Source organism: Nomascus leucogenys, chromosome X (assembly GCF_006542625.1).
Source record: "Nomascus leucogenys isolate Asia chromosome X, Asia_NLE_v1, whole genome shotgun sequence".
NCBI classification, from domain to species: domain Eukaryota; kingdom Metazoa; phylum Chordata; class Mammalia; order Primates; family Hylobatidae; genus Nomascus; species Nomascus leucogenys.
This window is the reverse complement of record NC_044406.1, coordinates 12,077,742-12,104,030: the sequence shown is the minus strand read 5'-3', so window position 1 is coordinate 12,104,030 and position 26,289 is coordinate 12,077,742. Positions and strand designations below refer to the sequence as shown.

General features: G+C 40.5%; 1 protein-coding gene across 3 annotated transcripts in view; it reads right to left on the bottom strand.

The window, feature by feature from the left end:
• Positions 1-26,289, bottom strand: part of EGFL6 (EGF like domain multiple 6) — a 63,372-nt gene that overhangs the window by 22,978 nt on the left and 14,105 nt on the right. For 2 of the 3 annotated variants that reach the window (XM_003261034.3, XM_012500960.2), the window contains exons 2-7: positions 20,483-20,595; positions 14,848-14,940; positions 9,683-9,802; positions 6,351-6,470; positions 3,060-3,194; positions 1,130-1,252 (exon numbers count right to left, since the gene is read on the bottom strand). In XM_003261034.3, the coding sequence (XP_003261082.1) occupies positions 1,130-1,252; positions 3,060-3,194; positions 6,351-6,470; positions 9,683-9,802; positions 14,848-14,940; positions 20,483-20,595 (704 nt within the window). The remainder of the gene's footprint in view (positions 1-1,129; positions 1,253-3,059; positions 3,195-6,350; positions 6,471-9,682; positions 9,803-14,847; positions 14,941-20,482; positions 20,596-26,289) is intronic. The other variant, XM_003261035.3, reaches the window with a different exon arrangement.

The window sequence follows — 26,289 nt, the reverse complement described above, 5'->3', positions numbered from 1 at the left end:
TGATGTTGGCCAGGCTGGTCTTGAACTCCTGACCTTAGGTGATCTGCCCACCTGGGCCTCCCAAAGTGCTAGGATTACAGGTGTGAGCCGCCACACCCAGCTGAACCTGGATGACTTTAAACATTGTAAGATATTGTTTATTAGGGAAGTGATTGTGCTATAATCATAGCTGCCTTGCCTTGGAAGACATTCTTCGTATTCACCAAGATTTCTAATTTTCTTCTCTTTTGGGGCACACAGCAAGTTTATTATTATTTTTGTCCCTTGAAGTTAGATACTTCCAAGCTGAATAAACTAACAGCTGGTGCATGATTGTCCATGCTTCTTTCTCTGCTGTGACAAACCCTAAGGCCTTGAATTGAGCTCATAGTACCATAAAATGATGGGGCCTCTGTCAGCCTGTGTCCTTAAGTGACTTTATTGAGAAGAAACCCCCGAAGAATTCTCTTTGGACATATTACATGAGTGAGAAATAAACCTTTATTGTTGCTGTAGTTATTAATAGCAGTGACATTTTATTGTTAGATGTCTGGTTTATAAATTTAAAGTTTTATCAAAAAGTATTAAATAATTCACCAGCAAGAACAATGGAACTCTGTGCTATATACATTAAAGCAAGTGGATCCAGCATTGAGGATGACAGATAAAGTGATCATACTTTAATGAAGATCAGCTTCGTCGTACTTTGTTTTGGTTGTGCATTCTGGAAAATATCCAGATTCACTTGGTTAAAAAACCTTTGTGGTTTTAAGCCACTGTTATTTTAGGTTTGCTTGTTACTGCACCATAACTCAGTCTATCCTGATAGATACATTTGCTCAGTGTCTTTTCTCCTTAAATCTTATGTTCAGTATTTGAAGTATGTCATGGCCAGAAAGATATTAAGTACTCTTGCTGTTCTTTAAGTTTAGCGGCTACAACTTCAGTGAGTATTGGAGATGTGGTCCAATTAGCAAAGAAGAAAAGGCTGAGGCAGAGAGTTAAACACTGCACACATACACAGAGTGAGAGTAAGGGAGAGGGAGAAGGAGAGGAAGACAATGAAAGGAGAGAAATAGAGGGAGGAAGGAGATATGGGGAGAATGCTTCATTGGGAATAGCTAAGACACCATGACCAAATGCTACTTACCAGAACACCGAAGTCCATTGCCTTTATATCCCTGCTTGCATTTACACTTGAAGGACCCTTGAGTATTGAAGCAATTGGCATGGTGGCTGCACGTATGGCTATCCATAGTACATTCATTTATATCTAAAAAAGAACATTCCAGTGAACAACTGTGTGGTACAGGGCTTGCTGAAAGACTCTCCCTTACACTTGATCCACTGTAGGGCCAAGCACTGAACACCCCCGACAAACCAAACATTGCCTGAGAACTGAGAGGTGTTCAGAACTGCAGGCTCATTGGCCAGCAGCCCTGGCTTTGTTTGCTGCCTGGTATGTAGGGAGTGTTTGCTGCTTCCCTCCCCCACAGCAATTTCATCTCCTGCTTAGCAATGCTATTGAAATCTGTAAGATGTATAGGTTTTTCTCTTAACTTTTTCATTTAACTTAGAACTAAATAACAATATCAGAAAATCAATTCTATATTCAGAAGGTCTTGAAACTCCTAACAAACAAAGGCAAGATCAACTAGGAACCACTGACATCATCTAACTTATAGGCACAGGCATTTTGTTCTAAGACTGCCAGGAGAAAGGGTCAGGCTGGTCTGAGCTCGTCTGCTGGGTTTAGAGGAGGAAAATTTGCCAAATTCCACCCAAGTGAGAGGTTCGTTTGCCGTATTCTCCACCCCATTTTCTATCTATGCATTTGTAGACACATATGTACAAAACAGCCTGTTGGTTTTAATTTAGCCACAAAGCTGAGCTCAGATGCTAATCTTAATCACCTTTAAAGTCTCAAAGATTTGTTTCCTTTTGAAGCTTTCCATGTGAATTCCACCCTGTTCTGTGGAACCTCCCCTTAGGTATCAGGAAACAGGATTAAACTGTAACACAGCATCATAGGATTACAGGGCTGGTTTGGTCTACAGGAGGGCATGGGGTCCAAGTCCACGAGAAATATGGATGTTATGATCCTCTCTAAGATGGACTTTGTGTTTGAAATTTGAGGGAAGAGTTGTAGAGGCTTCACAAGATGGTTCGAAACCCAGCGATTGTGTGTTGCCCCAACATGATTACACAAGACGTGTCCTGGGAAGCCCTGAGTATAGGGTTGAAAGAAATCCTATTTTTTCTCAACTATTAGCCTTCCATGTCATGCATATACCTTTGTTACACGTGTTATGGGTAGAGAAATCCACAGAGAGCCTGAATTTCCCTTCACTATAGGGCAGGCCCCATCCTACATTATATAAAGGGCAATGGGAATGCATCCAAGGTCTCCCCAAATAACCTACCTCACTTGTTCATGGAGGCCTGAAATACATTCACTAAGGAATAAAATATTTATTTCACATAGATTAGGGCAATAGCTGACTGGTACCAGAATCTTATCAGAGAGCAATTTTGGTAACTGTGGAAAGGGAACATTATATTTGGAGCTTGAACTATGAAAGGGCTGAAAGAGGGGAAAGGAAAGAGCGTAGGCCTTCATGTCTCTCATACATTTCTCTAAAGCCACCCCTGATGGAGACTGTTATAAACAGATCACTGAGATCAAGATTAGATAGACCTTGTTATTCTTCCTTTTACCAAATATAAATACTGCTTTATTGTTTCCATTTTTACATGTGTAACTGGAGATAGAACAAAAAATATAAACAAAACAAAAAGCCAAATTAAAAAGAGTCCCACCAGAATCATCTCAAGATAATCGTTTCCACAAGAGAGCTGTATTCCTTACTTTAAATCTTTATTGACCTAGCTTTATAATTGATGTCATTGGAATTCCCTAAATGCCAGACACCTAAAAACATAACCTTTCCTTATTGTTAAGCTGGTCAGCACAGTAGATTGTTCAACTAATAGACTGAATTGACATCAAAATATCTGCAGAGAAGGCTCAAAGGTTTAGTGGGGACAGGAAAAAAGGAAGAGGTGCCATCGAATCTTACCTATACAGTCATATCGGCCACTGATATATTGCAGTTCGAAACCAATGTGACATTTGCAGTAGTAGCTTCCAAATGTGTTCACACATCTTCGATTGTAGGGACAGATGGCTTTACCAGAGGCACATTCATCAATATCTAGGGTGTAAAACCAGAAGGTGTCAGTGATAGCAAAAAAAGTAGCCGCATACATGCACGCACGCACACTCACACAGCACGCACCATGCATGCACATGCGCAGTTTCTTTACCCGGGAAACTGATAATAGTATACTGGTGCCAACATCATATCCTCTGGCAAGCGTTCTAGTTCCCCCAGGCACACACACAGCTCTTCACTTTATGTATTTATATTACTTTATACCTTTTTAAGACACATTATCTTTCCATAATGTCATTACTTACATTCACATCTTCTGTTAGGCCCTGGCTGTTCTCAGGCAGGGAGCATGTGTCTGACATTTGGTACCTATATATTACATGTGTGCTGAGTGAATACTTTCCCCAGCTGAGTGAATATTGTATATTGTATAACATATACAATTTTTGAAACTAGAGTCAGATAGCTACACTTTAAGTAAACCAAACACACAGACTTTTACAATTTGCATTTTACAAAATAACTATTTCATGAGTAAGACTGTCCAAGGCCCCTGCAATATTGACTCACAGAAATGTGGTTGTGAAGGCATGCACTTATGCATAAATTGTGGGTCAGGTGTAATTATGTAATGATGTAATTTTAGCCAATAGGTGTGTTGTTCCTTTTCTACCATTGAGAGTCAGGTTACAGAGGGGCTGACAGCTCTGCTGACCAATCCACTAAGACTCAGGCTTGGTTTAACTTTCAGATGTCAAATCAAATAGATGTTAGTTTGTTCTTCTGAACCTGGTTTAAACAGGCAAGTTGGTGTTGTCTTACTATTTCCCTTGCATTCTTTTTTTTTTTTTTTTTTTTTTTTTTTTGAGACAAGGCCTGATCTGTCACCCATGCTGGAATATAGCGGAACAATCATGGCTCACTACAGCCTCAAACTCCCCAGGCTCAAGTGATCCTCCCACCTCAGCCTCCTGAGTAGCTGGGACTACAAAGCATGCGCCACCATGTCTGGCTATTTTTTATTTATTTGTTGTAGAAACAGGGTCTCCCTATGTTGCTCAGGCTGGTCTCAAACTCCTGAGTTCAAGCTGTCCTCCCACCTCAGCCTCTAGCATAGCTGGGACTACAGGTGCACATCACCATGCCCGGCTATTTTTAACAAAAAAATTTTTATAGAGATGGAGTCTTGCTATATTGCCCAGGCTGGCCTCTTGCATTTTCCAAATAATAAATAAGTGTTGAGTTGAACAAAATTATTTTTGGTGTTCATTTTCATGCACATCACCTTTCCTTCCAATAAAAATGGCACCCAACAACTCAAAGAGATGGGTGGAAATTTGGATTCAGTTTGGTCAATAATTAGCCTTGTCATATAAATCTTATTATACTAAAAAGTAGTAAATCCTGTGAACCTAATTAAATCTTTGATTATTCTCAAAGAGCAGAGACAAAATTTTAATTTACATGTATATTTTTAAAAAGTGTTTAATTTAGGATCCATTTGGCTGAGCTTTCTAAATGCAGTTTTTTTTTTTTACATTATATATAGTTAGGATAAATAAACATCTAGCACCTTGACTGAAACATATTTCTATTGTAGTGAAGATTATGAAATCATAGTGACATGTGCTTCTTTAAATCACAGAAGATTAAGAACTCTTTCAACATTCTGATTTGGTTTGACATCCCTCATTAATGCTAAGTGCTCACTTACTCTAAATATTATGTATATTAGGTGCAATGTAATTAAGTGTTAGGAGTATATACAATTTGATGGCAATTTGATGGTTGAACGTAATTCAAATCCACAAAGGAACCAAAGCACAAAGTGAAAAAAGTGTTGCTTTAGTCACTGAGGGTGCCCTGTGGGTGCTCCATCCATAGCTCCTCAGCACTCAAGTTTCCATACCTTCCAAAGGCTGCTTGCTGCACCTACCACATTGTGCTTTGCTCCCGATCCAGGCTAGGCTGGGAGTGCTGGGGGGTCATGTCCCAGAGCAGCCTCCCATCAATGAAGGGCAGAAGTTGGTGGATGAATATCCAGCACCCCTGCCCCAGAGGGAAAATTCAGGGGCAGCTTCTCTCTGCCTCCCAGAGGGGCCCCCAGCTCATTTAACCTGCTCATCAGATTCACCCAGCACTGGTGCCTTCCTTTCCCTGGGTTACTTCCCTACTCCTCAACCAGTGTTTCCTGGGATCACCTCTCAAATCAACTACTTGCTCAGGGTCAGCTTCTGTGGAACCCAAAACTAACACACAAAATAAGACAAAGGAGAACAAGAGAGGAAAGTTCTAAGCCAATGGATTTGACTAAATTCAAAGTTATAAACAAATAATTTTTATGTTCCCTTAATTAATATTATGGACTTAATCTGCTCATTTTCTCCAGTTAAATTAATTATACTTAGTTCATATAACTTGGAGCAAGTTTTAAAGACAACACGAAATTTATTACATGCTAATGTAAATGATATAGAAGGTGTATACTATTTTCAATAATGTTATATCTAAAAAATAAGTAAATGTAGTTTTTCCAGAAAGTATTAGCTGGAACCCAGAATAAAACCCAATGGTCTTTAGGATCTTACTAATTAAATGACAAAATATAAGTAGTGGAGTTTGTATTGGATGGTAATTTAAACAAAATGTACATAGTAAATATACTAAAATTATCTTTATCCCTTTTCTTTTTTTTTTTTTTTTTTTTGAGACAGAGTCTCGCTCTGTCACCCAGGCTGGAGTGCAGTGGCGTGATCTCGGCTCACTGCAAGCTCCGCCCCCCAGGGTTCATGCCATTCTCCTGCCTCAGCCTCCCGGCTAATTTTTTGTATTTTTTAGTAGAGACGGGGTTTCACCGTGTTAGCCAGGATGGTCTCGATCTCCTGACCTCGTGATCCGCCCGCCTCGGCCTCCCAAAGTGCTGGGATTACAGGCGTGAGCCACCGCGCTCGGCTTTATCCCTTTTCTATTATGGCATTAAGGCAATATAAAATAATAGAAAAATGTGTTTTTAGCATCCCAAAGTATGTTTAGAGCATATGTGGCTAAAAGTATCTCAGAAACGGATATAAATCTGTACTTTTAGAAGTTTCCAATGTCTAGTCAACAAGCTGATTGTGATGAATGAAAAAAGATTCAGTAAAGGGGGAGTCAAGGGAGGAGAAGGAGGAGTAGAGATGATTCCTACTGTTGTACCTAGACAGACTCTTCCATTTGGGGCCAGGCGGAGTCCTGAGGATGGACACAGGCACTGTGGCCCTTCTTCTGTGTCTTCACAGCCGTACTGACAGTTTATCATGGCACATGTCCTAGAGTCTGAAAAAGTAGACAAGGATTAGCCTTTCTTTCTTGAGACGATAAAAAGAGCTTACTAAGAAAATATCACCAAATTCTGGGCCATTGAATGGAACACGTTGCATGGCATTATAGGACAAGTTTCATTGTCTGAGTCCCAAATGGAGAGCCAAAAGGAATCAGTAGGGGTGGCATCTTGGTGGCCCTGGGGCTGAATTCTACTCATGGTCTGCTTTCTTGGCCACTTCACTGAATTTGACTGTCTTTAGGCAGGGCCTGCACCCCTCAAACTGTATCACTTTCTCCACTTGTGTGTGCTCTAGCCACTCTTTTATGTCACCTGGCTGGCCTCAAATAGGTTGAAATGCAACTGCTGATGGGGATTATCAACCTGAGTAATCAGGGCAAAAGAATCTACTCTGGACACCTCTCCATACATATCTAACCTCAGTGAGAGTCACTTAACTCACAAGACTTGATCTTTTAGGTGACTGAACTAAAACGTGTGGCAGATATAGCTGATCAGCTATCTGAAAGCCATTCTGGACTCTTTTCTCTTGCCATTCCCAGCACTGAGGCTTTTCCCAGCTTTCCTTCAGCAAGGAGTGGCCATATGATGCAGTGTGGCCAAAGAGATATAAAAATAAGTCCACTGGAGGGAGTGGGGCTTCTGGAAAAGATATTACTGCATGATAAAAAGAGACAGGCATGAAAGAGGCATTGGTTCATTGGCATCACCCGTACCCACTTAGTTTTGTCTATTTTCCATGTGTGTGTGATGTCTGGAGCTAGGGCAGCCATATTGTGACTATGAGGCCACAAGTGTGAGAGTAAAATCAATACTCTGAGGATGACAGAGACAGACTCCTTCTTGAGCTGCTCTGGAACTGCTTGCCTTCCGCTTTTAAAGTAAATGAGACAATTTACTTGGCTTTTTTGTCACTTGTTGCTAAATATAGCTTATCTCACATAAATGCATTTCCATAGCAGCAGTCCAGTATGTGTGGATTGGAAATGCAGGGGGGCTAAGAATCTCATGTGGTTTCAGCCCAATGTCCACAACAGAGGGGCATGGTGAATATACTCCCTCCCTCCATCCCCCTCCAGAACATGCCAATCACCCAGCTGGACAAAAGGGACCCAAGGGGCCAGGTGGAATCCAATCAGCATCCAGGAGAGAGTTCTAGGGCTGTGTGGACACTTCGAGCTATAAACAGGGAAGCACAGGTAACCCCTAGATATACAGAAAGAGACCCAGTGTATTGTAACAAACATCTACCTATGATTATATTATGCCTTTATTCTTTCATCTTTTCTCTTTAGTTGTCTTCTTTTAAAATTAATCTTCAAAATTAACCTAATTCTATCTTTCCATTTGAGGAAAGATATCTTTTTTGGCACTGACTGGGTTTTCAGGGAATGTTTCAGAAACATCCATTAGCATACATCTTTTTTGAAATTTTAAGTGATTACTATAAAAGCCTGGATAGTGGTTCCCTTTAGGGAGGGGTGGGAGGAGGAGGTTCTGGCAGAGTTCTATTTGGTGGTGATTACAAGGGTGCTTGCCTTATAAGAATTCATTAAACTATGCATTTGTTTCCTGCGAGTTTCTGTTTAATTTACAATAATAAGGATTTTTTTAAAAGGTCCTTCCAATGCCCATTTTCAAATGCTTGCTTGCTAGCAGAAGATCTAAGTGACTGGTGGTGTTGGGACACTTTGCCAAGGAGGAGCCCGTGCACTAGGCAAGATTTTATAATCTTGGGAAAACCCAGGATGGGCTGGGGAGTCCGTGCAACTCCGCAACCACAGGAAGCTGGCTGAAAGCACAGGCTCTGGGTTTGTTGGGGGCTGCAGGGCAGAGGAAAGAAAGATGGAAAGAGAAAAGGGGAGAAGGGAAGGCAGGCAGGGAGGGTGGGTTTCCCTTTCAGCTGGAACATAAAACCTGAAAAGCCTTCCCTCTCAATAAATGAATGGGTATAGACTCTCACTCTCCCACAGGACATGGGTTTTTCTTTATCACAGAAGGGCTTTTCTTTCAAGGAATGTGAGTAAGTCGGAATGTATTTCCAACAAGTATCACTAATCTTTGGGAGTGGGGCAAGGGGCGTGAGAAAGTTAGCTGGTGGGAAGAATTGATGTTCCGAGAAGGAATTTAAATGTATCACCTCCCTAAAACAATCTGCTTATTTTGTTCAACGTGCTTATTTTCATGAGGAAACTCAACAGGGCTCTGCATATGTATAGATGCAGATATAGATATATAATTTATTTTTCTCCTAGTTTGCCTTTTTATTTATAAAGTAAGCATCCAGAATAGGCAAATCCCTAGAGAAGGAAGGCAGATTTGTAGTTGCCAGGGGCAGGGGAGTGGGGAGTGACTGGGTCTGGTTTCCTTTTGGAGCGATGAAGATCTTCTGGAACTCGATAGGGGTGATGGTTGTACAACATTGTGAATGTACTAAAAGCCACTGAATTGTTCACTTGAAATTTACAATAATGTGAATTTCACGTTATTTCACCGCGTTTTTTTTTTTGTTTTGTTTTTTTTTGTTTTTTTTTTTGCTGAGATTGCAGGTGCACAGCTAATTTTTGTATTTTGTTTTTAGTAGAGACGGGGTTTCGTCATGTTGGCCAGGCTGGTCTTGAACTCCTGACCTCAGGTGATCTACCCACCTCAGCATCCCAAAGTGCTGGAATTACAGGTGTGAGCCACGGTGCCCAGTCAGCACTTACTTTTTTAAAAAAATTGTGGAAGCTGGGTATGGTGGCTCACGCCTGTAATCCCAGGACTTTGAGAGGCCGAAGTGGGTGGATCACTTGAGGTCAAGAGTTTGAGACCAGCCTGACCAACATGAAGAAACCCCATCTCTACTAAAAATACAAAAAATAGCCAGGCGTGGTGGCATGTGCCTGTAGTCCCAGCTAGTCGGGAGGCTGAGGCAGGAGAATTGCTTGAACTCAGGAGGCAGAAGTTGCAGTGAGCTGAGATCACACCACTGCACTCCAGCCTGGATGGCAGAGCGAGACTCTGTCTCGATAAAAAAAAAAAAAAGAAGAAGGAAAGAAAGGAAAGAAAAGAAAGAAAGAAACAAGTGCCACAAAACATTTTAGCTGGGGGCAATATTAGAGGTTTTTTAAAAAATCACTGAAGTCAGCTTTTCCCCAAGCATCAAATGGCAAAAGCCAAGCCTTAAACATTGACCGAGATCAGCCTGGCAGTTGAAACTTACTCACACACGTGGCATCTGGCATGAGCATGTGGCCACTGAGGCAAAAGCACTTGTAGCTTCCGTGTGTATTCACACATCTGTGTTGGCACGGCCGGGGTTTCATTCCACACTCATTCACATCTGCAGGGACATTTAGAAAACAGGGAAAGGTGAACTGAATCAGGAAACTTCCAGATGGGGAATATTAGACCCCAGTCTTGGAAAGGACAACTGGGTTAGCTTCCCTGAACACCACCACTTACCCACCTTCTCTCTACCATCAAATTCTATTTTAAAGGATTGGCGACAATGTGTAGCAAATGGAATAATTATACACCACTGGAAGGAATGTAAATTAGTACAACACTTTGTAAAACTGCTTGGCAGAATCTACTAGAGCTATATTTAGACATACTCATGACCTGGAAATTCCAGTCCTGGGAATATACCCAACAGAAATGTAGATTGTTGCCCACCAAAAAAAACCCTACTTACTAAAATGATCATAATAGCACGATACTAGATAGCCCCAAACTAGAAGTAATCCAAACACCTCCCAACAGAAGAATAGATAAATGACTTGTATATTCACACAATAGAATACTATACAGCAATGAAACTGAACAAATGACAACTACAGGCAATAATGGATGAATCTCACAAACATGATATTGAGTGGAAGCTGGGTATAAACGTGTACATACTGTATAAGTCCATTTATATACAGTTAAAAAAATAAGCACAGCTAATCTGTGATATAAGAGATCAAGATATGGTTCTCTCACTGGCAGTGGAAGTGACTGGAAGGTGTGTGAGGGAGTCTTCTGAAGGGCCAAGTTTCTGGCTTTCGATCTAGATACTAGTGACACGGGCATTTAGAAAAATTCATTGAGCCATACATTTTTTATATATGCACAATTCTATGTGTATACTACTGGAACAAAAATTTAGAAATAGATAATTTATATATTTCTGCCTTTCATGCTATCCCACTGACATAGGCTGACAGCACAGCCTACTGTCAATTATTATTTCAGGTGGCCCCTGCACTGGCCAAATTGCCTTGGCTCACATTCCTCTAGAGGGAGCCCTGTCAGACAGCTCTTAGTGGTGAAGTTGGAGGACAATATTTAATCTTAAGTAAAGATGTTCATAGGATGACATTTGGGCTGGATGATTAAAAATATATATATATGAATTATATATATGTGAATTATATATATATGAATTATATATATGTGAATTATATATATATGAATTATATATGTGAATTATATATATATGAATTATATATGTGAATTATATATATGTGAATTATATATATGAAATATATATATGACATTCACAGGATGTTAAGTGATAAAAGAAGGTCACAAAACTCTGTGTACAGATCATTCCAAAATTTGTTTAAAAAATACATAGGAAAAGAAAAGCCTAGGAGGGTATGCTCTAAATGCGACTAATGGTTATCTTCAGGTGGTAAGATTGAGGGTGACTTTCTTCTCTGTGCTTTTGTGTTTTCTAAAACAACGACGACAACAACAACAACTTAAGAATAAGTAACATTTTTATTAAAATAAAAAATGACACAGAAGGAAAATAAAACTTTAAAAAGGATTATCTGTAGAGGATGTTGCCTTTGGAAATATGGTCATGTGAGGGTTTCATATCTTAACTCTACCAGGGAAGATACAGAGAGGAAAAAAACAAACAAATTCCATGGAAGGCAAAAGGTCAGCATGGTAACAGATTCTTGAAAATCAGGAGCTGCTTTCATCTCTGAAAATATCCTTATATGGGAATTTTCCAACGCCCTAGCTGGACATTTGAAACCCTCTTCTCCATTGCCTATCCCCTTTACCCTACCATCTCCCTCATAGAACCTAACCTCTTCAAATGGAGAAATTGAAAAATGCTGATTGGACATAATGGGAAACCCAGGAATATCCCATAGCTTGGCCCTAACTCTGAGGTGACTCACTCATTTCTTGGAAGAGTGTTTTGGGAAAGACATGAGTTGAGGGCTGAGGCCTGTCACCATTAATGAATGTACATGGACTTTGATCAGGCTGCCACAGGGCAGGGAGGCTGTGGGAAGAAGACAGACTGCCTCAAAACTTGAGCCAACTGGACCACTCCCTCAACGTTAATATTTTGCTGGGACTTTAAAACTAGCATGAAAAATATTGTCTCTATTCCAAATCTCTTGAGACAGTATCTTGGTTCAGAATCCAAAACATATGGAAAACCAAGTTTTCTGCTATAAAACCTCTGGTGAAGCGTATAGATGAATTATTACTTATGAAAGCATGATTCTTTTTTTTTTTTTTTTTTTTTGAGATGGAGTCTCGCTCTGTTGCCCAGGCTGCAGTGCAGTGGCGTGATCTCGGCTCACTGCAACCTCCACCTCCCGGGTTCAAGTGATTCTCCTGCCTCAGCCTCCCAAGTAGCTAGGATTACAGGCATTCACCACCACGCCCGGCTAATTTTTGTATTTTTAGTAGAGATGGGGTTTTGCCATGTTGGCCAGGCTGGTCTCAAACTCCTGATCTCAGGTGATCCACCCACCTCAGCCTCCCTAAGTGCTGGGATTACAGGTGTGAGCCACTGTGCCCACCCTGAATGCACGATTCTTGAAGCACCTCTCTCAAGCAATTGCATGTAATTCTAAGAAGCATCTTCAGGGCTCTGGCCTCTATGCTGGTGGTAGGACACAGAGAGCCAGATTGCCCTCCTAGACTGTAGGGCTGGCAGCTCAAAGAGCGGCTATTTCAGTTTATGGGGCTAACCTCTGGGTTTGGCAGCAAGGGCTGGGAGTGGTAGAGTGGAGTGGGTGTCCAGTCTTCTCTGAAACTCCATTCTCCAAGGGCAGCTGAATTTGATTTACTGCTCTTTGTTCAACTTCATTGTAGGACTGGGGACCCTTTCTGAATTATTGAAGATTTCTTCATGCCAAGGTTTCTTAACTTCTGTTGACACAAAACATTATTTGTTGTGGTGGCTGTTCTGTGCATTTCAGGATGTTTAGCAGCATCCCTGGGCTCCATTCACGAGATGCCAGGAGTACCTCTCACATCCAGTTATGACAACCAAAATTGTCCCCAGTCATTGTCAAGTATCCCGTGGATGACAAAATCACCCAAGTTGAAATCTGCTGATCTATAGCAAAGGCCATATCCCTTGCTCCAGTGAGGCACTTTTATTCACCACGTTTAGAGCAGGGTTTTTCAGCCGTGGCACTACTAACATTTGGGTCTGATCATTCTTTGTTGCGGGTACTGCTATCCTGCGCATTGTGTAAGGTGCTTAGCAGCATCCCTGATCTCTACCCATTAGACACCAGTAGCACCCCCTCCAAATGTTTTCAGACACTGCCAGATGTTGCCCGGGATAAGGCTCCTAGATTTGGCAAATAAAAATACAAGATTCCAGCTGGGTGTGGTGGTGTGTGCCTGTAGTCAGGAGTCTGAGGCGAGAGGATTGCTTTGAGGCCAGGAGATCATGGATGCAGTCTAGTCACTGCACTCCAGCCTAGGCAACATAGTGAGACCCCCATCTCTAAACAAAACAGTAAAGGATTCTCAGATAAATTTGAATGTCAGATAAATGACTAATACTTTTAAAGTATACACACATCTCATATACTATTTTGAGAGCTTGTTTGGAGGTTCTAGCAGGGGAGCACAGCTAATATACTCTTGACTGAAGGTAAGTCCTCCTCTATCGGGGATAGCCGTCCTCTCCGCCCAAGCACGCAGCTTCAGGAGGGACACACATGGAGCAGTGAGGGAGGAAGGGGACATCTGCCCAGCCAGCCAAATCAGCCAAATCAACCCAGGTGAGCAATGGGGTGACAGATGTCACAGCCAGATCACCCTCACATCCCCTATATACTATTTTGAACAAACATATACTATAAAATTATTTGTTGTTTATCCGAAATTTAAATCTAACTGGGTATCTGTATTTTATCTGGCAACTCTTCCTGGGAGACAAAATTACCCAGGTTGAGAAACACTGTTACAGATATTATCATCTCTTTAATGTTTTCAGACAAACGATTTAGGATGAAAGTTATAAATTGTCTATTACGATATATCAAGGCCAGGTGTGGTGGCTAAGCCTTTAATTCCAGCACTTTGGGAGGGCAAGGCGGGAGGATGGCTTGAGCCCAGGAGTTCAAGACCAGCCTGGGCAACGTAGTGGGACCTCATCTATACAAAAATTGCAAAAAGTAGCCAGGCATGGTGGTGTATGCCTGTGCTCCCTGCTACTCAGAAGGCTGAGATGGGAGGATTGCTAGAGCCCAGGTGGTTGAGGTTGCAGTGAGCCATGATCACGCCACTGCACTCTACCCTGGGTGACAGAGCGAGACTCTGTCTCAAAAAAAAAAAGTATGTGAAGTATAATAAAAATATGCACGTCGTTCAACCCAACAATTCCACTTTTAAATATTTTTCCTACAAAAATATTCATTCAGGAAAGCAGGGCTATGCATAGAACAATGTTAGATTTAGCACTGTTTGTAATGGCAAAAAATTGGAGACAACATAAATGATAACGGTTAAATAAAGCATATTTTTGCATAAAGGATAAAAGTATTCACACTAGGGACTAGGATACAGCCTTAAAAAATGTAAAGTAGTTCTGTGTGTGCTGACATGCAAAGATGCCTATGAGAAATACTTACATTTGTACTATCACAGAAAAAGACTTCCAGGATCTAAGACAAACTTAACTATGCTTATAGTAACAACTAGTGGTGATCACTCTCACTTTAAAGTTTATATTTTTTTGCACTGTTGGATTTTTAAAAATAAAAATATACTTATAACACATAGGTAGTTTAAAAAGCAATACAATTATTTACTTTTTAAAAAGGCTCTTTTTTTCTGTGTTATGGAAAGAGATGAAATAAAAAAGTAAAAAATATAAAAGACCTTTAGCTTATTAAAAAAGTTAAAAAAAAAAAGAAAAGAAAAAAGGCCTTTTATTGGGCATCTTGACAAAAACATCAGACTTTTTACATTTTTCAAGGAGAAGAGATTGAAAAACTTGTCCTGAAAGCACCTTCATTTGAAGATTTGACTTTAAAAAAACCCTAAGAAATCCTGCATACCATATTGTATCGCCAGCCCTGCTGCAATGATTGAATTTGAACTATGACCCCGGGCTACCTTACTGACCTTGACTGCAGGTTTTCCCGGTGTATCCTGGAAAGCATCTGCATTTGTTTGGTCCCACGCACTCACCAAACTTACATCCAGGTTCGCATGTAGCTGTGGAAGGAAAAGATGTCTTGATGATAAAAGAACAGTAGTTAGTGTAGTGAAATGCACGCAAAACTTCGCTGTGTTCTGTGTGGCAGAGAACTCCATGGGGACATACAGAGGACAATCTGCCTCCCTTTGAATCTGTTTTCACGTTTCAGACACTGGAAAGTATTTTTCTTGTGAATGAGATTACCCCACCCCCGCCCCCACCCACCACACCCCCATCCAACGCATGCAAGTTTAGTGTGACTTTGCTCGGCAATGCCAAACTTCCAGTGGTATTCAGTGAAATATAAAGCCTTCCAGACCACAGTCAGCCAGTTTTGCATACAAACACAAAAGATTTAATAAAATAAGTAAAATGTTGGAACTGGAAGAGACTCCAGAGTAACCCTGGGCAAATGCCAAGGTCATTCCCCTTCCGTCTCTTGCCTCGTTTCATCTCCTCCATATTTTCTCCATTTCTCTTTTAAATGATCAAAATCTTTTTAATGCTGCGTATTATCAGTCAGACTGAATAACCAACAGATTGGAGGCAGGAAGGTGCTACTTCTAGCCCTAAGGATGGGAACTAAAAGCATCATGATGATGATGAGGTTGATGATGGAGGCATGAGAAAGCATGACAAAGGTAGGATTTGTTTTTCTATCTTATTCACTTCTGTATCCCAACTCCTGACACAAAGTAGACAATATTTGTTCAATGAATAAAGTGGAAGGAAAAACAACAGGGGTAAGATGTTATCGCCGATTCAGTTGGGGGCAAGAAAACAAATAGTCAAAGATGATGGACAGTTTCATTCCAGCTCACAGGGAGGTTATAAGGAGAAAAAGCAGTAGATAGGAAAAAAGGAAAATGGGAAAGCCCCAAGAGTAGAAAGGGAGAGGATATAATATATGAGAGAGAAAGGAGACTTTTAGGGTATCAAGGACTCTCAGCAGTTTCTGGATACAGTAGGAGCTCAAGAAATAGCCATAATAGGAAAGAACGACTCAGCAATTGCCCAGGAATGGTGCCTACTTCTCCATCCATCAATTCCCCTGGCTCACAGTAGGTCCACCTCTAAGAAAGCCTATTCTTAAAGATACCAGCATCTTTCCCTACAACCCCAGATCCTATTTTTTGTTATTATCATCATTCCTCTACCAGTTACCTGGACTCAAAAAATTCAGTTGTCTATTTTTTCTTGTCTCCAGACCACTCAGTTGCAACATCCTATCCCTGTTTCTACCACCAACTCATTCATTGAACAACTATCTATCTAGCTAATGGGAACTGCCTTGCCCACAGATACTTGGAAGATGATGCTGAATCCCTCTCTCTCCCTGCTTTCCCCACCACAGCTTGTGACCAATGCCTCACTGATGCAGGAGTGTAACAGCCTAGTTCCTTGTTTCATGGCAGGACAAACTCTGGTGCAATTAATGCCCTAGAGGTCCCTGTGGGATCAGGCTGAAGCTAGACTTCTTCTGAAACCATATCTCTGCCTAGCCCCTTCCCATGCTCCCTCACTCCCTTGCAAATTGCTCCTAAGATACCTTTCAATGGAATATTTGTACAAGAATCCCCCTTTCAGTCTCTGCTCCTAGCAAAGTTGATGTCAGACACGACATTAAACTAATAGTCCAAAAGCATAGCTCTGATCATGCCACGCCTTGCACAGAGGTCATAATATAATCTTTGTTCCCTCCTGAATGCAGCACAGGTATCATAACCAAGTTCAAACTAGCATGATCTGGCCAGGCATGGTGGCTCCAGCCTGTAATCCCAGCACTTTGGGAGGCTGAGGAGGGTGGATCACCTGAGGTCAGGAGTTTGAGACCAGCCTGGCCAACATGGTAAAACCGCATCTCTACTAAAAATACAAAAATTAGCCAGGCGTGGTGGCAGGCACCTGTAATCCTAGCTACTTGGGAGACTGAGGCAGGAGAATCACTTGAACACAGGAGGCAGAGGTTGCAGTGAGCTGAGATTGCGCTGCTGCACTCCAGCCTGGGAGACAAAGCAAGACTCTGTAAAAAAAAAAAAAAAAAAATACAAACCTAGCCTGATCTGGCCTCCACCTTCTTTTTCGGCCCACCCCCACCCCCAACAAAGGCAACACTGTGGGCAAAAGACATTGCTTGCTATTCTCTAGACCTACCCTTTACTTTCCGCCTTTTCCTACCCCCTCCCTAGGATATTCTTCCCTGGGTTTCCAGTAGTTAATATCCTCCCCATTCTTCAAGGACCACCTTGCATGGCCCCTTCTTCTAAAAGCCTTTACAGATTTCTCCAGCCACCTATGAATGCCCACTCAACTTCGAGAACTCCACAGAACTTTGGCAGGCCTCTCCTGTGCAACTGATCAGTTTTTGTCTTATTAAATAATGAGGCATATATTTGGCTACAGTGCTTGTCTTTCATCCACTACTTGTTTCCAAGTGCCTTCAGGACAGGGACTTAAAACATTCATCATTGTTTCCCCTGTAGCATTTAATATAGTGTTGTAAACATGTTAAATATTTGAATATTTTTGGATAATGAATAAAGTAATTACTGTAGAACTTTTAACGGGGGAACATTTTATGGCCCTGAACAAATCATAAGGGAAAAATGCTTCCCCAGCAAAGTTTTTCCACTTTTAGAGACAAAAGAGAGAGAATTTAATTTCCAGTGTCTACTTTATTATGGATATGTACTTGGAGTTGCAACTTTAAATTCAGATGTTAGAAAAATAAATCTTTTTTATTTTTATTTTTTTTTAGCCCTGAAGACCTCTAGTTGTTCCCTGGAAACTGATTTCCAGTGTGGTCCAGACAGGAAAGCCCAGCATAAATGCCAAATAGAACATAGGAGAAATGGTGAATAATACCCTTGCTATAAGGTTAAAGCTTCAGTAAGATGTATTCAGTTTACAGTAACTTTGGATCTGTGACTTGAACAGCCAGTTGACAGCAAGGGAAATTCAGTTTGTGTTTAAAATGGCCTGAGATTGAAGCATGCTTTAGACAAAGTAAAAGTCTTATTTAGTTCTCCCCCAAACTTCTCTATCTGAAGCTTTTCATCAGGTACTTGTTCATGGACAACTCTGTATCTCATCTCAGTGAAATGGCATACATTTTAAGGTTAATGATATCGAACTGATGAGACCCTGCCTTGGGAGGAGATTTAGACAGGGTAGAGGCTGAGAGCTGGAAAACTCCAGGATACATAGAGGCAGGGCTTCAAGAGGAGTGAAGGGCAAATAGACGGACAGAGGGGAAGGCCTGGGTAGACTGTGACCTCACAGCCTGGGGTCTGGCTCTCCTTGTTGGGGCAAGTTGATGTGTATTCTTATTATCATGCATCCCACAACTCTGGCTTAGAAATCAGAAACCCAGCAATCAGGGAATAACTACCCTGTTATTTGGTGCTTCAAGAAACATGACTTTACCATCAAGAAGGACCATGCAAATTGGATAAAACATGATACATATTTTATTTTATTTTATTTTTGCAGTAAACATTTTTTTATTTCTTTTTTTTTTCTTTTTATTATTATACTTTAGGTTTTAGGGTACATGTGCACAATGTGCAGGTTTGTTACATATGATGATACATATTTTAGATCTAAAAATCATTGCAATTTAAGACCTGAACATTTGACTGGAGCAGTAGGTGTGCTGACCGTCTCTTCAGCTTGCAAAACTTGCATAGTGAGCATTTTGCTTGAACCCCCTGCACTTGCCCTTTTAACATCTTGCTTTAAATTCTTTCATGCCTGTGGTATTATACAGTCCCTGAAAGCATTGAGAATGTGATTGGCTGCGTGGGTCATGGCCAAACTGCTCTTATCCAGTTACAGAAAAGCCCTTCCTGAAAGCCAAACCTTGCCTTCATTTATTCACCAGCGACATGCTGGGTCTTACAAGTTTTATGGCAGTAGTCGCTGATGTTCGTGCAACTGTAAGAGAGATTCTAAATCATGTGTTTCACGTGGTTTTTGCCCCTTTCCACCTGACTGACTTCAAATAAAAATGTGTTATGTTGTGTCTAGCAAAAGAATAAAGCCACATTTAATCCCCCCATCACCTGGTGCTTTAATGATGAGAAGTCTGTGATGAGAATTATTGGTCCTTCCTGAAGGAATGGTAATTTATGAGGTATTTTCTATGCATGCCAGGTAATGAACTCACCCTTTAATGCATACACTCCTTACCCTCAGAGGTAGGTATTGCTCTCTCCATGTTGCAGAGGAGGAAATTGAGCCTTTGCTAGCTTACCTTAGCTAGCTTGCCCAAGGTCACCCACGTCAGTCTGGTTCTCAATGCCCTTGATCATGACACTATCAATCCAATCAGGATGAGGACCCACCCTTTTAATTGACACAAGTCCCAGGAGGATATTCTAACTTCCTTTATCTAAGTGGGCAATGATGATCTTTGTTTTTGTCTAGTATTTTTATGCTCTTGTCATCTTGTCACAAGCAAACTGTGATGGCAGAAGGTTTTGCATAATATGGAACATGTGGGAACAATATCAACGTTTTCTATTGTTCTATAGATTTTGGATATTATCAAGTTCTGACCCCACTTATGGTCAATCCAGATATTTTTTAACCAGCCAGAGAGAAGGAGGTTGGGGCAGGAACAGACCAGCAAAAAGAAGGTAGCATTGTTATTCCTAAAAATAGCTAACATGTTAGTGCTTTTATGGGACCTGCAATTGTATTGTTATCCCATTCAATAGATAAATAACTTAGGATGAGGCACATGCTACCTACTGAAGGACACAGGGACAGTGAGAGTAGACTACTGCCCTGAAGGAATACACCCCTGGTGAGACAGTCAGGAGGAATGTGGATTTGGTTCTGCTACACTGCCAGTGTTGGTCGTTATGGAAAGTCATAAAAAGAAAAACAAGGCAAAAACTTTATGCTCATCTCTGCCCTCCCCAACCTCCTTGAAATGATCAGAGGCCTCTCTTGGAGTTCCTAACACATAGTCTGAGAAACAATGTCCAAGGCAAATTATGGTTCCTTGGTTTGCAATGTACAAAAAAATCAGCAAAATACTTAAAATCTTTGCATATATGCATATGTACCTTGAAAACATTTAGAAATTGGCAGTATGGATTTTAAAAATGTGAGTTACAAATCTATAAGCTAAAAGGTGTATTTATTTTGTGGCTGAAGCCTACTGGTTGGGTGATTAATAATTTAAAAGTTTATTTCATTGGAAATCACTTAAACTATAATTAGAGGAGAAATTTACTGGCCTGCTTTTGCCCATCTTAGTTCCTTTAGACTAAAAAGAAAACTGAAAACAAACAACCCAGTCATACTCACTAAGATAATCACAAAAATAATTGACAAGACAGTCTTCTAAAATAAATCATGCCAAGTATAATGGCGTCAGCCACATTTTGTCTGGGAAGAGATCTCATAGGAAGCAGACCTTGGTTATTGGTAGTTATGCATGTCCTTGCCTAAGAGATCCACTGGCAATTTTGTGGCAGTTCATGGTGTGACAGATAAAAACCTAAGGGCCCTGATCCAAGTGCAGGGTCTGAGTTTTTACAAAATTACCTTCACAGACTCCCTTGCTGTTTCTTCTCCAGCCGTAGCAGCAGGCCAGTCTAGTTCCATAGTGACAGACCCCAGGCTGACGTGCCGATGCTAACAACCCGTGATGCCTTGCACTGCAGATAAAGAACTACATGTTAGTATTGAGAAAATAGAAAAGACAACAGAAACTTCCCTACTGCTAAAAGAACCAGAGATGTCAATTACCTGGTTAATTTCAACGAACCTGCAGTAAGTGCTAAATTAGATTTTGAAAACCTGAATTTTGGGGTTGCCAGCCTTCCTCAATAATTAGTTTCAACCATTTCCTTCTTCCCCATGGTTAAAAGAATTGGGTTACATAATCTATAAAACTAGGGCACATGAAGATGTCCAAAATGTATGTTTCTGAACCTTGTAGAGTGCCACTTTTCAGATCTGCTCTATATACACACAGCAACTATCCAGTTCTTTGTCTATTTCAGTGACTTTCTGATCCTGTGGCTTTGTCCCAGACCAGAGCTCTGCACTTTTACCCCACTGGCACCTGGGAACCATTGAATAGACTGGAATCAACATACACGATAGATGATTAAGAGCTGGAAGGGCTCGCTCAGCAAAGCCCTCTCATGTTACAGAGGAGGAAACTCCAGTCCAATGGAGTGGAGTCACATCCCCAGCAGAGCTAGGTGTTGGGAATTCTAGCCTAGAGCTTGTTCCCATTCCACATGACCTCCTGGAAACCCAATTTGCTAAACTGCTTAATTTTAGAGCAGAGATCGGCAAACATTTTCGGTAAAAAGCCAGATGGTAAGTATTTTAGGCTTTGTAGGGCCATAAGATATCTGTCCAAGTACAAAAGCAGCCATAGGCAATGGTAAACAGATGGGCATGATTGTGTTCCAATAAAACTTTATTTATGGACACTGAAATTTGAATAGCATGTAATTTTCCTGTGTCATGATATAGTATTCTCCTTTTGCTCCATCTTCTAACATTTAAAAATGTAAAAACTGTTCTTTGCTCATGGGCTGTTTATAAAGAGGGGATCACCTAGCTTTGGCCCGCAGGCTGTAGCTTGCCTGATCTAGACACCTGAAAAAGGTGAGCCCCCTGTCCCCCACCAAGTGCCCCCAAGTAGTGCCGCCATGGATGAAGCTCACTGCATGTTTACCTCCTTACTGTCCTGGTATTGGACAGGGTTGCTACCAGACTTTGAAGGAAAATACTTGCATTGTATGTTTAGTGGAGAGCTGTGATTATTTCCTTACACATATTAAATACACTGTAAAAATGTTTCCTGGGCTCTTTAACAGACAAAGGAATGCACATTTTACCATGTGCTTTCTGCTACAGAACTGAACTTTATGCAAGTTAATAATATCTAAGTCAAGGTCGGGAAGTTAAACAACCTTGTAGATTTCCCTCATGATCTGCCTCTCCCACAAATGTGATTACTCAGTTAAGAGCTATAAAGATATGGTCTGAGACATTTCATTTACTGAGAGCACCAAATGCGAGGATGATTTTAACATTTACTTTTTCTTGAAGGGGACTTTTTTTTCATTTTTTAATGGAATTAATTTTAGGGATTCATAAGTCACTCAAACATTTAGAATAGGGTTTCTCAACTTCTACACAACTGATATTTTGGGCCAGATCATTGTTTGTTGTTGGGAGGTGTCCTGTGCATTGTAGGATATTTAACAATGGTCTTTATCTACAGATGCCAGTAGCACACACCCCTCTAGTTCTGACAATCAAAAATGTCTCCAGACATTGCCAAATGTTCCCTGGAAGGTAAACTTTTCTTTCATTAAGTAGTAGTACTTTAAAGCAAAACATTTATTGTGCATTTGCTATGTTCCAAGTACTGTCTTAGGCACATAGAGCACAGTGATGAAAAGGGCCTGGTCTTTGCTCTCTTAAGTTCACAGTCCATTGGAAACATATGCATTCAAGTATAGGATAGCATGCTAAATATTATTAAAATGCTCTGCTAAAGAGTTTTGACTGAGAAATAATGCAGCCATCTGTCTAGTCTAATTTATATATTCCTAACAATTCTGCAAGGGATACCACAATTTTGACCCAGTCTGCGCCTAACTAACAGTTTCCAAAGAACCTATGATAAACTCCAATATTCTGTAGCACAGTAGGGTGACTACAGTTAGCAACAATGCATTGTAAATTTCCAGGTAGCTAGAAGAGAGGATGTGAAATGTTACCAACACATAGAAATGGTAAATACTCAAGGCATTTGAGTATTTGATGGATACTCCAAGTACCACAACTGGATCATGATATAATCTATGCATGTAACACTTACATGTACCCCATAAATACGTAAAATATTTTGTATCAGTAAAAAAGAAGAAACTATGGGCGACTAACCATAAAATATGCTGAGTAAATAAGTGCCAGTACAAATACAATGATGTCTTAATAATTTTATTTTAGTATTTTAAAAATTGAGATATAATTTACATAATGTAAAATTCACCATCTTAAAGTATACACTTCAGTGGTTTTTAGTATTTTCACTATATTATGTACTCATCACTTCTATTTCGTTCCAGAATATTTCCATCACCCCAAAAATAAAACCTATACCTATGAGCAGTTAATCTTAACTAACTCCTCCCTTCATCCCCTGGCAACCACAAATCTGCTTTTTGTCTCTGGATTTGCCTATTCTGGATGTTTCATACAAATAGAATCACACAATATGCAGCCTTCTGTATCTGGCTTCTTTAACTTAGTATGTTTTCAAGTTTGATCCATGTTGTAGCTTGTAACAGTACTGTATTTCTTTTTATTGCTGAATAATATTCCATAATATGGATATACCACATTTTATTCATCCACTCATCAGTTGATGGACATTTAAGTTGTTTCCACCTTTTGGTCATCATGAATAATGTTGCTATGAACATTGGTGCACAAGTTTTTGTGTGGACATATGTTTTAATTTCTCTTGGGTGTGTACCCAGGAGTGGAATTGTTGGGTCGTATGGTGCAATGGACAGAATGTTTGTGTCCTCCAAAATTCATATATTGAAACCCTAATCCCAATGTGATGGTATTTGGTGGTGGGGTCTTTGGGAGGTAATTAGGTCATGGGGGTGGAGCCTTTATGAATGGGATTAGTGCCCTAATCAGAAAAGGCTAGAGAGCTTGAGAAGTTGGCAGCCTGCAACCCAAAAGAATGCCCTCACCAGAACCTGACCATGCTGACACCCTAGTCTTGGAATTCCAGCCTTCAGAATGGTGAGAAATACATTTCTATTGTTTATAAGCCACCCAACCTATGGTAATTTGTTATAGCAGCCTGGACTGACAAAGACACATGATAGTTGTATATTTAACTTTCTAAAGAACTGCCCGACTGTTTTCCAACATGGCTATATCATTTTACTTGCCCATCAGCAATATATGAGAGTTCCAATTTCTCCACATCCTCACCAGCACTTGTTATTGTTCATTTTTAAAAACTCTAGACATTCTAATGCTTGAGAAGTAGCATCTTGTTTTGATGTGCATTTCTCTGATGGCTAATGATATTGTCTTTCATGTGTTTATAGACCATTTATATATCTTCTTTGGATAAATGTCTATTCAGGTCCTTTGCCTATTTTTTAATTGGATTATTTGTTTTGATGTTTTTAAGATTTGAACACAAGATAGAAATTTTTTGGTAAAAACAACTATCCCCATACCTTGGTGAAAAAACCCTTCCACATAGATACACAGTAAGTCCATTTCTTAACCATACACATCTGTGACAAACCTTGACAAAGTACTACAATCTGCTTTTACCTCTTCCTTTAACAACATGAAGCTGATGCCTGGGGGAGCAGAATGGAGAGGAACTAAACTTGCCTGGGAAAGAGGAGGAAAATGTCACAGGGTAGGTGACATTTGAGTTGGATTTCAAAAGAAAACATGATGAAAGAAAAGCTGTATAGGGGGAAATTCTGCCTTTGGAATTTTAATTTCATATTTTTATAAGAAATGTGGGATTCATTTAATTAGAATTCAACCCAGCAACAAAATCTTAGAGACGATCTGTCAACTTCTTGACTGCAGGTTTGCAAGCAATATCCTCCCCAATCACAATAGGAAGGACCTTACCTATTTCCTGATGCCGAAAAAAAATCAGTATAATCCTCAATAGGGCATTAATATGTATGGACTATAGTGCTAGGTGCTGAGGATACACTTATAATCCTGGCATAGAGGGTCCCCTACTCATGAGCTTTTAGACAAGGGGTTCAGGGTAAAAGAGGCACTCAATATATTCAGTCTATTACAGAAGCTTAAATCAAAGAAATATAATCCAGTCTAAAGGGTCCCAGATGTTCCCTTTGAAGGTGCAAACTTTCAATTAGACTTAAGACAAACAGGGTTCAACCACATAAAGTGAAAGAATATTAGAGGCAAAGGGAATAGAATGAGTGCAGAGTAAGAGGTAAAAGACACCATGCTTGTGCTTGAGGAATGAGTAGATGACCAGAGTATTAGAACAAAGGGAGGGAGGAGTCAGCTTGTGAGAGATGAGCCCCAAGAGGTGGGCAGAGGCTACATCACAGAGGGTCTTGTGAATCACCTTAGGGCTTTGGGTTTTATATCTTAATGGCAGTAGAACAGCACTGAAGGGTTTTAAGTAGGAATGTTATTTGATAAGGTTTTTCTTTTGAAAAATAGTACCACGAAAGCAGTCTGGAAGATAACTGGAGGGAGACAGAATGGAAGAAAAGATACCAGTTGGCTCAGAAGATAGATTCTGGTTGCTTGGACTGGAGCAGAAGCAGTGGAGGTAAGGAGAAATGAATGGCATCAAAGTGGGACCGAAATATTTGGTAATGGATTAGAGTCATTTATTCATTCAACAAGTATTTATTGAGTGCCTATAATGTATCAGACACTGGGCTAGTTTCCAGAAGTTCATCAGCAACCAAAAGGGAAATAAGATTTCTGTCCTCGTGGAGCTTATATCCTAGTCGATGGGATATAGAGTGTCAGAGGGATGCACCATCGGGTAGATGGTAGCACTGTATTTCTGGAATGAGGAATATGGGTGGAGGAACGTGTTAGGGAATAGGATAGATGATGAATTCTCTTTGGCACATGCTGATTTTGAGTACTCAGATGGACAACCTAGAAGAGGTGTTGAGTAGGAAGTTGGATATTTGGGTGAGGAGTCCAGGAAGCAGAACTATATTTGGGAATTATCTGCAGGTAGATGGTAACTGATTCTACAGAAGTGGATATAGTTTAAGAAAAGAAGGAGGCTTAGGGCACAGCCCCAAGGACACCAGCACGTAAGAGATGGACCAAAGAGCAGAAAGGTCCAGAAAGAGGCCTAGGCAATGCTCAGAGGAACACCAGGTTAGTACACTGTTGGGAAAGCCAAATAAGGAGAGTTTTTCTAGTAAGAGAGTGGGATCAACTCTGAATGTTGAGAGGCTGCATAACATGGTGGTCAGGACTATGGTCTCCTTTCTGGGTTTGAATTCTGGCTCTACTATATATTAACTCTGACCTTCAGCAAGTTACTTTGTCTTTCTATGCCTTAGCTATCTCTTTTCTAAAACAGGGAAAACAACAATATTTACCTTAAGGGTATTTGTGATAATGAAATCATTAAATATATGTAAAGGGTTTTGAATGGTGACTAACACAGTAAATGCTCCCTAATTGATTGCTTTTATTAGTAGTAGTAGTAGGATTAATATTATCAGATGTGTTGATCTTCAGAGGAGAGCCACGTTTCCCACAGAAGGACTTGCCTTAGTATCCCTGCCACGCTCAGTCACTGGTGGGAGCAG